General features: G+C 35.9%; 1 protein-coding gene across 1 annotated transcript in view; it reads left to right on the top strand.

The window, feature by feature from the left end:
- NBEA (neurobeachin) overlaps positions 1-15,474 on the top strand; it is a 539,268-nt gene that overhangs the window by 142,855 nt on the left and 380,939 nt on the right. Inside the window, exons 8-10 of the mRNA XM_067291201.1 lie at positions 4,613-4,759; positions 14,206-14,403; positions 15,184-15,317. Coding sequence (XP_067147302.1) covers positions 4,613-4,759; positions 14,206-14,403; positions 15,184-15,317 — 479 coding nt within the window. The remainder of the gene's footprint in view (positions 1-4,612; positions 4,760-14,205; positions 14,404-15,183; positions 15,318-15,474) is intronic.

Consider the following 15,474-nt stretch of genomic DNA (forward strand, 5'->3'; position numbering starts at 1 on the left):
CAGGACAAGTCCAGACAAAGCGTGACAAGTTCTCAGATCTTTGTTGTTATAAAGCCTGCATTCCATTGCTGGCAATGGCAACCCCATATTTACTGGGCTAGGAGACTACACATAGTTGTAAACTCTTGCTTAAGTTTATCCATCTATTTGTCTAAACGTCTGATTCTTTCTCACAAAGATAAAAGTCACTGAATTGTGAGTGTACTTCAGATTTGAAGATATTCTTAAAATTAATGCTTTTTGTTTTCTTTATAAATGAAAAATTCTTTATTGATGGATCTTGAGGAATTGCATTTCATTATTTAAAAATAAGGGTGGTGGAGAAGAGAAACTCCTATTTTCAGTGTTTTCTTCATTCAGAGCTATGTGGAAGTTAAACTGCTCTTAGCAGGGATAGCTAATTTATTCATGTTTTCCTCACAGTACTCCTCTCTACTTTCTCATATCACAGAGAGCACAGTCTTTTCTTAAGGCAGGCTTGGTTTACCAAGCTTTAGCCATTTTGATATAGGGATTTTAAGTTTCTAATAAGGTTTTACTTTATGTCTGCTGGATGGTAGACTTTAAGTTATGAAAAATACCAGGTATCATTAGTTCTCAATATATTTTTATAACAAAAATCTATTAGATCAGAAGCAGGAAATAGAGCAGAAACTGGGAGGGGAGAAATTTAGGGAAGATATATGAATGTAAGGGTGTGTGGAGGAGCTAAAAAGGAAAATAGGGAAGTGAATACTTGGACAATTTTGCACTATTTTAAATTAGCTAGAAGGAGAAGCTGATGTTCTACCTGTATTGAAACTTTCCTGTTTCATATGGAGCTTGAGTTTTTTAAAGTAGTGGCTTAAAAAGTCTTGAGCAATTATGCAGTTTATCTGTTATCTTCTACCTTCATGCTCTCCACTATATAATTTATTAAGTCTCATACAAGTGTGAGATGAAAATATTGTACCATAATACGCTTTGTGGGGAAAGAAAAAATTATGCAAGTCAGCTAGTCATTTCTCTTTCTTTACATCATATGTTGTGCATAACTCTTCAACTAGATTTTCCTGATAGATTTAGAAATTCAGGTTATAGAAACAGATATTGATAATCCAGAAAGGGAAGATATAGGTAGGAGTTGTGTATTGTTGTCTGCATGTATAGTTGGAGGTCAAAGTGCATCTTACTCTTTGCAGACTTTTCTTATATAAAGACATTGTAAGATAATTTGACAGGCAGTTTCATTGTGGGTCTTAATTTTGAGAATTCGGCAAATCTGTGATTTTTCCAGGGTAAAAACTTTGCTGTATCACAGAATCATTTTTCCAAGTGTCACACAGTTCTTGCCATCTTCAATGATATGTATACATAAAAAATACATTTTTTTTAGAAAACATTTTCCAGAGGAATTTTTTTTTTAATATTTGTAAAATTCTTCTCATTAAAGACATTCCAAGCATTTCTCTTAACTGTGCTAAAATTTAACCTTAATCCAAATGTAAAAGATCCCTCCAGGTCTTTTTTTGTAATACCTCTATTTCTTCTTTCTGTTATTAAATCTCGCTGTGTTACTAATTAGATGATCTGATTATATCATTAATATTTTTATATATAAAACATAAAAATAATACTACAGCTAATACAAGTGAAAGGACATATACTTTAGGAAATATACTTTATCACAGAATCACAGAATGGTTGAGGTTGGAAGGGACCTCTGGAGATCATCTAGTCCAACCCCCCTGCTCAAGCAGGGTCACCTAGAGCACGTTGCACAGGATCATGTCCAGGCAGGTTTGGAATATCTCCAGAGAAGGAGCCTGCACAACCTCTCTGGGCAACCTGTTCCAGTGCTCTGTCACCCTCTCACAGTGAGAAAGTTTTTTCTCATATTCAGACGGAACTTCCTGTGTTTCAGTTTGTGCCTGTTGCCTCTCGTCCTGTCGCTGAGCACCACTGAAAAGAGTCTGGTCCCATCCTCTTGACACCCTCCCTTCAGATACTGAAACACATTGATAAAATCCCCTTTCCAGGCTGAACAGTCTCAGCTCTCTTAGCTTCTTCTCATAAGAGAGATGCTCCAGTCTCTTAATCTTAGTAGCCCTCTACTTGACTCTCTCCAGTAGTTCCATATCTCTCTTGTACTGGGGAGCCCAGAACTGGACGCAGTACTCCAGATGGGGCCTCACCAGGGCTGAGGAGAGGGGGAGGATCACGTCCCTCGACCTGCTGGCAACACTCTTCCTGATGCACCCCAGGATACCATTGGCCTTCTTGGCCACAAGGGCACATTGCTGCCTCATGCTTAACTTGGTGTCCACCAGCACTCCCAGGTCCTTCTCTGCAGATCTGCTTTCCAGCAGGTCAACCCCCAACCTGTACTGGTGACTGGGGTTATTCCTCCCCAGGTGCAGGACCCTGCACTTGTCTTTGTTGAACTTCATGAGGTTCGTCTCTGCCCACCTCTCCAGCCTGTCCAGGTCTCTCTGAATGGCAGCACAGCCCTCTGGGGTATCAGCCACTCCTCCTGGTTTGGCATCATCAGCAAACTTGCTGAGGGTGCACTCTGTCCCTTCATCCAGGTCACTTATGAAGAAGTTGAACAGGGCTGGAGCCAGTACTGACCCCTGGGGGACACCGCTAGCTACAGGCCTCCAACTAGGCTTTGTGTTTCTTGTCTTAAAGAAATATAAAGGAGTATTAAAAAATGTAAACTTGAAAAAACAGTGGAATTAACTGAGGGAAATACCAGATTAAAAAAATTGAAAAATATTTCATAATCTTGGTACAGCTAAAAAGCTAATGTTCATTTGAACAGAAACTGAGGAACTCTGTTGTTAATTTGGGGTCAGTTTTTGAGGCAGATACAGAATATGAAAAAAAGTTCAAGATAGTGTTTTGATAATGGAAAGAAGACTTTTTTTTTTATATAAAGAACAGTATTGTCTGTCACTGTGGAACTAGAATAAAAGGAAAATGAGAACAGGTTTTCTTTCTTTGTGAAGTTTCATGTGAAGTTAAAAATGTACAAATCTTTTAACAGTTCTAATGTCACAGATTGGTATTTAAAACATTAAATATAATGAAGATAAGACATTTCATTGTCATTTCAGTTGTTCACTGTGTCAAAACTACTATTTAATAATTCATGTTGATTAAAATATTTTTAGATTAATAAAATGCTTACTGAGTTTAAAATGAAAGGACTCAGTTGAATTTTTTTTAAGGATAAGTTTTGTCTTGATAGAGCCTATGATTTTTTTTCCCAGATAGATCTAACATTACCATTTCTCTTATCTTTTCATGTCATTTTTAAATATCTGAAATTTACTGCTTGTATCCAAACAAGAACTGGAAATATCTCAGTCTACAATTTTAGGGTGTACCCTGGAAGACACTGAAATAAAGATGCAGGTGACAAACTCCTGCCTCTTTAGACAAGAGTCCCTTTTTCCTTGTTAATGGCTTATCCACGTAGATTGGTGGCATTAGCAGTTAACCATTTTGACTCCATTCTCCAGACTGATTAAAACTTTTATTTGGGTGAATCTGAGTAGCTGAGAGAGATGAGAAAGCGGGCTTCCTAATGCAGATTCTACTAGTTGGTTCAAAAAGTGAGGCCATCTATGTTCCATGTTTTTGTTAAATAAAGTACATGTGACACAAGGAAGCTGAGAGAATAGCCTTGCAAACAATGTAGTGCTGCTAATGTAGTACTTTGTGCTGCTTCTTGTTTTGTAATTCACCAGATCTTTGTTCTAGACAGTTAAGTTCTAAACTTTGTTTCATCTGAAAGCTTTTTTTTCTTGTAAGCACCAGAAGAAAACCTAATTTCTATAAAATAAATTTAATCTGAAAGAAGAACACCGCTGCATGTAGTGAGTAATAGGAAATGGAAAGATGGAGAATTACAGGAAACCTTTGTGCATCTGGAGGGACAGTTGTGGGAAGGAGGAATGGAAAATAACAAATCTTTTGACTGTGGAAGAAGTCGGAAGGGGAGTTTAAGGTCAAACAAAATCATTATAGGCAGTGGTCAGGGAAGAAGATTCTGCACAAGTTGGAAACTAGAGATTCATACTTGTTTTTCTGCTACAAGTGTATCATGTGATCTTGGATAATGATTTCAGATATGAACCAGCTCTGGAGTAGGAGCTGTTTAGCTTTGTTGGCACAACAGTGGGGGAATAGTGTATTTGAACATGTTCTTTGTTAACTTAGAAATTACTCAACTATTTGAGTAGCAGTGATAGTTCTGATTATAAGGAAGCAACTTCCAGCTTTCATATTTTCTAGATGGAAATAGGGAAGGTTATTTGATACTTGAATGTACTGTTTTAATTTTCTCTATTATATGGCAAACAATAAAAACAAATCCTACTAGTCAGTCTTAACAGAATTATAATACTGAGCACATATATACCTGTATACATATATAAATAAATGCTACTATATTCAAAATGAAATTGTTCACTACAGGTAATCAGGTATTGAAATATGAAATGATTGATTTATTATCTTAATTACAGCCTTCCTTATATTTTGCTTCATTAGCCATACATACATATTATTTCATTGTATAGTTTGTATAACTGAAGTTCATTAACATTGCCTCTTTTTTATGCAGAGCTATGATAAATGTTTTCTTGGCTCTTCGGAGACTGCTGATGCTAATAGAGTGTTCTGTGGCCAACTTGGAGCTGTATATGTATTCACTGAAGCACTCAACCCAGCACAGATTTTTGCAATACATCAGTTAGGACCTGGATATAAGGTAATAATGGATCTTAAAAAGCATAGTTTTTTACAACTGGAAATGTCAGAAAATAATTGGTAGATATAGTTGGAAAGTTTGTGTAAATGTAGATATTCCTCTTAGGATTTTCATGTAGAGCTGTGTGATTTGTTTTCAGCAAAAGATAAGAGTTTTTTCAAGCTTTGTACCTAATCTTAAATTCCACCAACTTTTTGAAAGATGCAAGGAATTTCTTTAAAGCATAGTTGAAACATGATTGTATGTGAGTTTTATGAGTGTGAGTCATAATCAGATTAGGGCAATTTTGTATTTGGTGTACTGAAAACTGGAGGAACTTACCCCTTGTCCTTTGTTTTATATTCAAAACTTAAGTTAAAAGAGAATAAAATTCAACAAAGCATAATAAATTTATAAAAATAAAAATTCTATTCAAATACACAGTTTTGAACTGTTTTGCTGAAATAAGAGTTGAACTTTTTACTTATGCTTTGCCAGTGACGCTTCGGGGACCATTTGGACAAATAGATGGTGCATGCATAAATGTGGATCTTTAATAAATACAGTCTCAGTTATTTTTTGGGATGCTTATGTGTAGTATTTCATCAAGAAAAACAAAGCAGATGTTTTGTTGAAGTCTGTGGAAACTGTCTAAGAGAGAAGGCTTGAAAATGAATGAGCAAATCTAACCTTTGCTACAGACTATTGAATTTCTACCATCAATTATTCTCCAGTTTTCTTTTGCCGATTTGTGAAATTTGCAGTATCATCTGAAATAGACTTTCAGTTTCTTAATATGTACTGTATACTTTGAAAATATAAGCTTAAAATTTTAATGAGTAAAAATCAACATTTAGATTCAAATAATATTAATTTGATGTACTTAATTGTAAAAACAGATGACACTTGAATGACAGTGCCAGCTGAAAATATCTTTTATGCTCTGTATGTAAGGTGAATAGGTAAGTATATTGTTGTGCCCCAGGGAAGTGCTCTGGGAAGTTCCAGATCTCTGTAAGAAAGAGTGCCGACTCAAATCTTTAAGTATAATAGGATATTTAATCAGAATATTCAAAGATAGGAGCCGAATAGAAGATTAGCGATTAAATCGTGCCTCTGTTCTGATGCTGGGAACCCCACGATGTTTCAGCATCAGACAAACCTTTCAATGAGGACACGGCACACTGCGCAGATCCTGTCTGTGGAAGGGTTCACCAGCTTTTTGGTCTTTGGAGCTCTCAACAGGATATTCTTAGAACAATTCTATTCATCAGTCATACTGGCAAGCAAAAGGATGTTCATGTGAGAACGTGCTGCTTTGCTTTTAGATAAAGCCGAGGACCCCCCCGGGTGTCATAATCACCAAGTGGGAGCTGCATTACAGGCTCCTCCGTTGCAATTAGCCATCTAAGTTTATCCTATGGCCAAGGGGTATGTGGAGCACAGCACAGGCCTGTGCCTACTCAGCTTAAATGTTATGTGGATCACTGACTCTTTGATGCACAATAGTCCTGTGGTGAGGATCCCTACGTATATGTAGAGCTTGCTTGGAAAAGAGGAAATCTGTTGCATATGGCTGATGGTTAGAACCTTCCGTGGAACTGAAAATGTTCACAGTCAAGAGAAGCATATCACCTGTGCAAATGAGGAGCACTTTATTCCAATCTTAATACTGTATTTTGTTTGGACAAAGACTTTTGCAAATGGTTTTTTTTGGTCATACAAAAGAAAATTAAAGTATCCTTATCCTTCTTAATAATAAATGTAATAAATCTTTATGAATTTAATGAGTTCCTGGATTTGTAGCAGCATGCTAAAGTGATATCAAATACAGATAAGCAAACAGTTTTGTTTGTTTCAAGAAGTGAAAGTTATTATGTAATGCTTGGTGAGAGCTTAAGGGGTTCACACAGTACACGTTTTCATGCTAAATTACATTTCTAGTAGTTATTACACTACCCTCATTACAATGTTGTCAAATTACCTTGTTTGATTCATAATCTATCATTAACCCACATTTTTTCACACCTGTGGCTTCTTACTGATTTGTGCATAATGTTAATTAGATGGAATTTAATACTTCAGGAACATTATATTTTTAGGTGTAGAGTGAGTTAGAGCACAGTTAGTGCCTGATTCCTTCATGAAGTAGTTTCCTTCCTTGACTAAAAATCTGCAAGCAGTTTGTACTAATAATGGTAAAGATGTTCGGTAATACTTTTGGTTCCCATTTCTCACTGTAGAAGCCTCTGAGAGGTTAGTCAAAATAAGTGGCTAATGTTTTGTCATATAATTTTATAAGACTAGTATTCATTAAAGACTAGTATACTTACTGTCTACAATGTGTTAATACGCATTTTCTCTATAATGTTCATCTGCAGTCAGCTACAACATTTGTTATGATCAGTCCTCACTTCTGAATGACCTTAAACGCCTCATAGTCATTTTAGCTTTAGCTGCAGTTGAATTGAGTGTTGGATACAAGAAGCTAATTGGACTGCACTCTTCTGCTGTTTTCTGTCTAATTTATTAAGTTTTTATTGCAAAAGTTGCTTTGGAATGTGGCAGTGCATACAGTGAAATTAAAATTTAAGCTGTAAATATGAAATTCATAAATTATGATTATTATAAAGATAATCTTGCATTTGAGGGGAAGTTTTTAATTGCTTTTGAATAGTTTGGGGCAATTTCTTTTATAATTTTAATGGTTACAAAAAAGAAAATTGACAATTTAAATTTTTGTTAATTTTTTGAGTGCTACGATCATAGTGTGAACATTTAACAGATTTATCTCACACTTCTACAAGGTGCCCTATGTGTATACAAACAGTTTCAGCTGTTTAACTGGTTGCCAAAAGCTTTTTTTATTTTTTAATTTTTATTATTGATTGTAGATTTAAAAATTGCAGAAATATATATACTATCTGAATAAATTCTGATACCACTATTTATTTCCCCCCCTTTTTTTTAAATTTAGAAACCTGAAATTCAAAGTTCAACTTAAATTTCTGTAGAATATGTAAACTAACAAATAAGTGTAATGAACTCTGGAAGTTCATGCATATACATTGTATCTTCCTGTATATTCACGTGGTATTTGTCGTCTTTATGCTAAATGAATGAAATAAGGCTTCTCAGTTTAGTTCAAGGGTAGCCTTTAAAGGTTGATTAAAAGTTTTGTCTGCTTATACCAACAGATGAAAACTCTGCAGCCTGGCATGGCAATAGCTTCTCTTACAACTCTTTGTGATATCTTTTTCCTTCCTAAGTGGTCAACAGAGTATAGTTATGGAATAAATAATTTTAAAAAACTCTAAAAGTTTATTTCAGTTTTCTTTCTATTCCTAAAAATATAGCTTAAGCCTTGACTGAAAGCATCATACCTTATGTTATCAAAACTAACTAATTTAGACCATTTTAATCATACTTGTTTGCTCATCATTGTCAAATACTGTTGCTCATGGTGATTAGGAACATGGTACAAGTCATCCATGTATCCAGTTATAGCTACAATAGATAGGTGACACTCTCCTATATACCTGGAAAAGCTTTAGATTAATTTTTACATTACTTTGTTATAAGTCCTCTAATAATGGTTACCCTGAGAAAATACTAAAGATATGCAAATTCACATTTGTTTTGTGTTTCTAAAGTCTGTGTATTATATATTGAGAACAAGTAGAAAAATAATGGCTAGAGGAATATATCAGGGGTTACTTTGTGATTGTTTTAGACTAGTTGCTTCCTTGATTACAGCCTTGAGGCTGCCACAGAGAAAATCAAAGACATGGGTTTACTGTCAACAGTCAGCTACTCAGGACAGATTCTTCTCAGAAAACTAAGGAGTGCGGTCCCAACAGTGGTTTTTTGGGTGTTTGTAAAACAAGCATGTAGCAAATAATTTCAATAACAGAGGGAAAAGAATCTTTCCTGTGCTTTCTCAGCATCTTTGGAATCGGGCTCCAACAGCAACTTTGAAGAAGGTCTCTAAACCGTTTTCAAGTCCTTCCCCCTCATTTGACTACTTTATCCTGCTGCTCTATGTTTTCCTTCTGTTCATTGAAGGTTAGACGCCATGAATAAAAGTCATTCTATCCAGTTAGGTAGTAGACCACTTCATGTCCTCTCCTTCCTTCCTTCACAAATGAATCCCAACCAGAGATCTAGGAAGGTGTAGATTCTTTCTTCATTAGGCAAGCCAAAGAGCAGTTTCCACAGGACTACAGAAGTAACATAATTTCCTTCTGTAATTTCCTTATTTTCAAAAAATGAGACAGAAGAGAACCCTTTTTTTCTCCTCCCCGAAATCTACCCACAACCAAACCAAACCAAATCTACCCACAACCACAACCAAAAGAGTGAACTATCTCCCAGAATTTAGAAGTCTTGGAAATGCTACTGATTGTTGGCTTTATTTAGTTTATGAAAGCCTGAGACGTGCCTTTCACCTTGTTTGCCTCTTTCATGTCACAGTAAGGTGTTATTTAGGTAAATTCCTTCAGATTCTGTGCGGGGGCAGTGAGCCATCAGTTCAGAACATTTCTGTATGGTATTTCTTAGTCCAAGGGGGGAGCCTCAAGCAACATGTAGCTGGAATTGCTGGACATATGAGATCACATTCTTGCTTGTATCTGACTTGTTGATGCAAGCTGGCCTTTCGGAACCTTTTCCTTTAGTCATTCATTAAATGTGTTATTCATTCTAATTTTGGTACTGTTAGTTAACTGGAGAAATCAGCTGTTCAACCTTCCCAAAAGTTCAGCTATTCTAGATACTTTCTGAGCTCCAGTTGTGCCAAAGCTTTTCTCCCAAAGGAGAATTATTCAAAATACTTGAAATTTTTTGGAGAATGGTGTCATACAGTTCTTTTTTTTTCTTTTCTTTTTTTCCGCCATATGACTACCATCTGTGGTAGTTCCATTGATTTACAATATCTTCTTTAGCCCTGTATGTACCAGGATTCTTAATGTTTTTTTTTTTAAGGAGAGTCACCATCCTTTATTTAGTACTCTGTTTGCTTTGCTTGTGAGAATAGACTGTTACTTGGCCTTTTATTCAGCTGCCCACACGATCGTTCATAATCGTTTTCAGTCCGGAGTGGCTCTCATTAAGGCATCTGGCATCCAGAGAAGTCTGCATGCTCCATCAGTGTTCTGGGGCTCCGTGTCAGTGAAGCAGGTGCATAGTTGTGAGTATGTAATGTTGTAAATAACACTAAAGCCGCAAAGTTCAGGAAAAGGCAGAGCTTGTTCTACAAAGAAAAGAAAACTGGTTCTGTTGCATCCCAACCTTGATCCACTCTTTTTCTATGATGCAGGTAGAAGCAAAGAACTTTAGGATTAACTTGAGAAGTCTTTAAAATCATCTGTTACCTTATTACACATTACATGCTTATTACAGAATAGTATAACATAGAGACAGTTGATAAAGTTCCTGTGCCAATCTTGTATCTGAGATGGTTTCATATTACCATCTAACTCAATGTATTAATATAAAAAACTGATTTATTAAGATTGTTTACTTTGAGATACTAAATTTTCAGTTGTAGTACAAGGTCTAATTTACGCAAATATTTTTGAACAAAAAATGTTTCATTTACTGTATGAGTAGCAATACTAAAAAGCTGCCACACTTGGTAACTACTGTAAAGAAACGACATGTAATTTATTTATTTTTTTAAGAGAGGAAGGGAGGAAAATATACTGGCAATAGAACAGTGCTGTTTGCCTTTTCCTTCTGCAGTCTTCCCAAATTTGGCCATAAACATCTTATTATTTTAAATCCTATTTAATAGAAAACTGTTAGAATTCAGTTGTTGCAGTCTCAGGTCTCCTGTGTAATGAGCATGCTCACTTTGAGTCCTGCAGTTGCTGAACAAGGCTTCCACTTACTAAACTGATGCTTTCAGTTGCTAGCGGTTGCCATGAGAAAAAGGAAGCAAGAGCAGTGTTCCTGCTCTCCCTGCTCTTCTTCTGCCCCCCATCATTCTTCCCTGGCAGGGAGGGAGGGAGAGAAGCGGGTCCCAGCTGCAATGCCGAGGGGCTGCTACCACTGAATAGAGTGGCAAGGGAGATAACGTGGGAGGAAGAGAGGCCTCTCATAGCAATATTTTGGTACTATTTACAAAGAGAAGTTTCAACACACCCCTCCTAATAGTGCTATGAAGTCTGTGCCACCCCCCTTAACCTCCCACACAGGCTACAAAATGAGTCCTCAGATTGTTCTGTGCATTGTTTGCCCTTGATCCGTGCTGCAGCATCAATCGCTTTGTCATGTATGCAGTTTGGAGCAAAAAACACATTCATGCATGCCCATATGAACACATGCACAAAGTACTCTTTAAAATTCAAATTCACGTAATCTGGTTATAAGTGCAAGATATTATTTTTTGTATGATTGCTGAACTTCTGGTAGCAAAATGGGGTGAATGGTAAATCAAAAAGCAGCACTCTTTTTCTGATGAAGGGGGAAACTGCTGGCATTTAAGTAGTGGTACTGATCAGGCACTTTACTGGAGGAGACCGTGCTGGAATAATTCTCTCTCTGTTCCTCCTTTGTTTTTATTTTTGTAGGAGCTACAACCTACCTTCTTACCTTCTTTTTTTATCCTATATTTTTTCACCATGTTTGGAAAATGTTAAATGGGTACATGTTCTCGTTTGCTGCTCTTATGCCCTTAGGCAGGTTCTGTGCAGATCCCAAGGTTGCATTCCTTCAGTGACCATTAATTAACCATTTGCAATTTGAGTTTATACACTGGGGGGCCTCTGCTATCTTCCTGTGCTTGTATTCTCCCAAGCCCTCACTACAATATGCTTATACTGAATTTCTTTTCTCTTTGTATAGAGGCCAGTATTAGTAATAAAGGATTATTATTTATCTGAATTTATAGCTTTTCTTTCTATCCTGTTATAGTAATCTATGGGCAGAACTCAGTATTTCCAGTTTATGATCACTTTCGTTAGGTTATGATGGCAGATTTCTTTTGTCTTTTTTTTTTCCCCAAATGTGATGCAGTGTTATATTGATTCCTAGCTTATCTGCCTGACTTTCAAACAACGATCTTGGATAAACTCTTGAAGCATTGTAAACTCTGAAAACTAGGCGATAGAATAGAGCTTAAATCTGTTGATAAAACTTTAATTTAGAAAGTTGCAAAATTTCATGGTAAGAAAATGATACAAATTTTGTGTTGAAACACTTTTCTCAGAACTTTTTCATTTTAAGTATGTCAACTATATAAAAATAAAACATTCTGAGCTTTGGAATCTGACAAACCTTATGGTCATGAAAAAATTTGGTGGATAAGAAGTGTTTTCATGTGGTAAAATAGCAAAGTATAACACATGCAGAAATGCACATATTTTCTGAAATCAACAAATTCACTAAACTTTTTCTGTCTCTGCAGTATGTGTGCAGAGTTTCATCTATATAATTACAAGTGCCTTTTGGGGCAAAGAATATCCCTTTCCTCAGAACAAGTCTGTAATTTGTAGCAGTCATTTTCTGATAAGTGAGATGTAGCCAGCAATATCAACAGAGAGTCAGCTCTCAAGCTTTAAGCATTAGGTTCTTCTCTTTGGATATTTCTACTCCAGCAAGTAGTGTGGCACGGGAGGTGTGGAGTGAAAACAGTTGGTGCTGAGGGCTGAATGTCCACAGTGCGTGCATTTTCGGGGTTTTACTTCAGACTGGCTGTAGTCTGATCCTGCGGACTGAATGACTTTTAGCCGTTGGAGGACATTTTCTAGTTTAGTTTCGTCTGGAAGGGATCCTGTTGGGATGGTTCGAAAGTTTTGCAATATGAAGAAAGGTGCAGCAAGAAAGGTTAGTTGGGAGTTTCCCTCCAAGATGCAGTCCTGTTCCAAACTGAAACGCAAATGTAGACTTGTACACTGACTTCCCATTCATTTCCCCCCTTCACCCTTCCTACTTGTATTCCCTTTTGCAGAGCCTGTCTCATACATTTTCAGCATGGCGCTGCTGCTTCCCCATGACATCCCCACGCATTGGGCACAGCTGACTGACAGACCTGCTCCTATGGCTCCCAAGCAGCTGCAGCAGCTGCAGCAGCTGCAGTCAAGTGCCTGGTCAATTCAGTCCGCATCCTTCTTGTGACCCACATACTAAAGGGATGGTTGTCACGAGAACTTATATTGTCATGTGTCAGATGCCCATTCCCATCAATTGGCCTTAAGCAAGAGAATTTTGTCAGGGTTCCAGCAGTACTGTGCAAAAGCTGGCCAAGTTTTATGAGCTTGCATAATAGGTAGGAACTTGCAATATGTTTGGAAATAGCAGTTGATAGCCTATAAATTGCCTATTTTAATTCTTTCAGCCTGGATAGCAACCACCTCAGTGATTCTATTTTCTATCGTTTCATGAAACATAATTTCTTATAGGGTTGAGGAGGAGAGAAATGTATTTGCTGGGATAAAAGGGATGAAAACAGTTGTATTTTGGACTCAATATATGGCTATATGCAGTGAAAATGAGCAAAATGATTCATAACTAAACTCCACAATAGATTATTATAAGTTGAGTAAAGATTTTGGAAAATACAGCAGTGAATTTCATATTGTATTATTAATTGGTGATCATTTCTAACAAATTTCCTTGACTTTTATCAGTACTGTGTGTTACTACTAGTTGTCTTTCTGCCACTGTCAAATAATTGTTTCATTCATAAGTAGTTACATGCCAAGTAAATCTGACAGCTTCTTGGAGAAAGGAAGAAATCTATCTTCTTGTGCTTGAATGATTTGTCAATGCTGTCAGGAAATCTAGTTTTGGGTCAGATATGAATTGTGCTGTGTTTAAGAGTAGTGGAGATTTTCATTCAGTCTTCCTTTATAAAAGCGTTGAGAATCATTAATTTGAAATATGGCTTTTTAAATTTTATTTAGATTTTATTTAGTTTTTTTTTTTAACATAAGTAGCTTGTTTGCATATATTCCTGACTGTTAATGAAGCATGGGATTTATACTGTTTAAAAACAACTGATCCCTTAATAATAAAAATGATATAGGGTTTAATATCCTAATTTGAGTAGATTTATATTAAATATACAAGGCATTTAATTTATTCTATATTCATTATATGTTGCATGCTCTATTTTTTAATTTTAATGTATTTATAGCTGTTTAATATGACACTTCCATTCCATGTAGTTAATTTTGAAACCTGTTAATACTGATGTTGACAGGAGGTATAAATAATACTGCATAAAGTACCAAATAATACTACATAAAATAGCAAATACAATATTAACATGGTGATGTGGAGTGGAGTAAATATAAAAATGATCTTATTGTTCAGTAGCATTAAGCTACTGGAAAATTAAAAACAAAATGTAATTGATTCTATATTATTTCTCAAGTCTCATGTATTTTATACACATTTTCTGATAAGTATTTTGTTAAAAAATACTTGCCTTATAAAAGTTACTGTGTTGTTCTTTTTTTCAGAGCACATTCAAGTTTAAATCTGAGAGTGACATTCATCTGGCTGAGCACCATAAGCAAGTGCTATATGATGGGAAACTTGCAAGTAGCATTGCCTTTACTTATAACGCTAAGGCTACTGATGCTCAGCTGTGCCTTGAATCCTCACCAAAGGAAAATCCTTCAATTTTTGTACACTCCCCACATGCTCTTATGCTTCAGGTTTGTGTCATTTTTTTTAATAATCATAATTCTGTTAACTGAACTAACCACAATAGTAAAGCTATAGTTAAACTGGATGTTGCTTCTACTTTTGTTACATATATGGCATTAACAGTTAGTAAGTACATGTTTGCACTTGACATATCACTGTGTTGAGGTTATCATTCTTCTCCTTTAAAGCATCCCTTTCCCCTTTTTTGTGTTCTATGCTCTTTGCATCTTTCTCCAAGCTTGGAGAACAGCATACCATTGTGCTGCTATGGCTGTTGTCCGTTGCAAAATCTTTATATCTTAATATTCTGGAGAGGAAATTTGAGAACAAAAATATGTAGTCCTCTGAACTGTTTCTGTGTTGCATACTTAATGCTACTGAATTCATGTTCTGTGATCTCTGTTAGTTCAGCATCACTTGGATGCTAAGACAGTTCTTGTGCTGTTGTACAACAAGGTCTTTATGATGTGTTATTTCAGCTCTTAGTGCACCTGTCACTTTAACTGACCTTTTTGCTCATTTTCTAGAGCAAAAAACAATTCGTTTTTCAATAGGAAATATGTATCTCATACCATAAACTACAGTTTGCCATGATACTGAAGTTTCTCTGTTTAGCGCTTGCCTTCTATTTCAGTACAATGATAACTGAAACATAAATAATGAAACTAAGTTGGAACATGTCTCATGTAGTTTTTACTCAATTCAGAGTAATGCATTATCAAGTTATGAGATTTGTAATTGTCCTTTGAAATTGAGATTAATTGAGGTTTATTTTTTTATTACCTTAGGATGTGAAAGCTATCGTAACCCACTCCATTCACAGTGCAATTCATTCGATTGGAGGGATTCAGGTTCTTTTTCCTCTCTTTGCGCAATTAGACAATCGACAGCTGCATGACAGTCAGGTGGAAACAACAGTTTGGTAAGCTTTTTTCAAGCAAGATAAAAAAATAAATTTAGCCAAGAATATTTCCAGTTCTGTTGTGGGAAAGTTTTGTTTGCTTTCTTTTTTAAATACTATGATTTATATTTTACCTTTGTTTCTTTGAAAATGATATTATCTTTGAGAAAATAATTTA

The sequence above is a fragment of the Apteryx mantelli genome, chromosome 1, assembly GCF_036417845.1.
Source record: "Apteryx mantelli isolate bAptMan1 chromosome 1, bAptMan1.hap1, whole genome shotgun sequence".
Lineage (NCBI taxonomy): Eukaryota > Metazoa > Chordata > Aves > Apterygiformes > Apterygidae > Apteryx > Apteryx mantelli.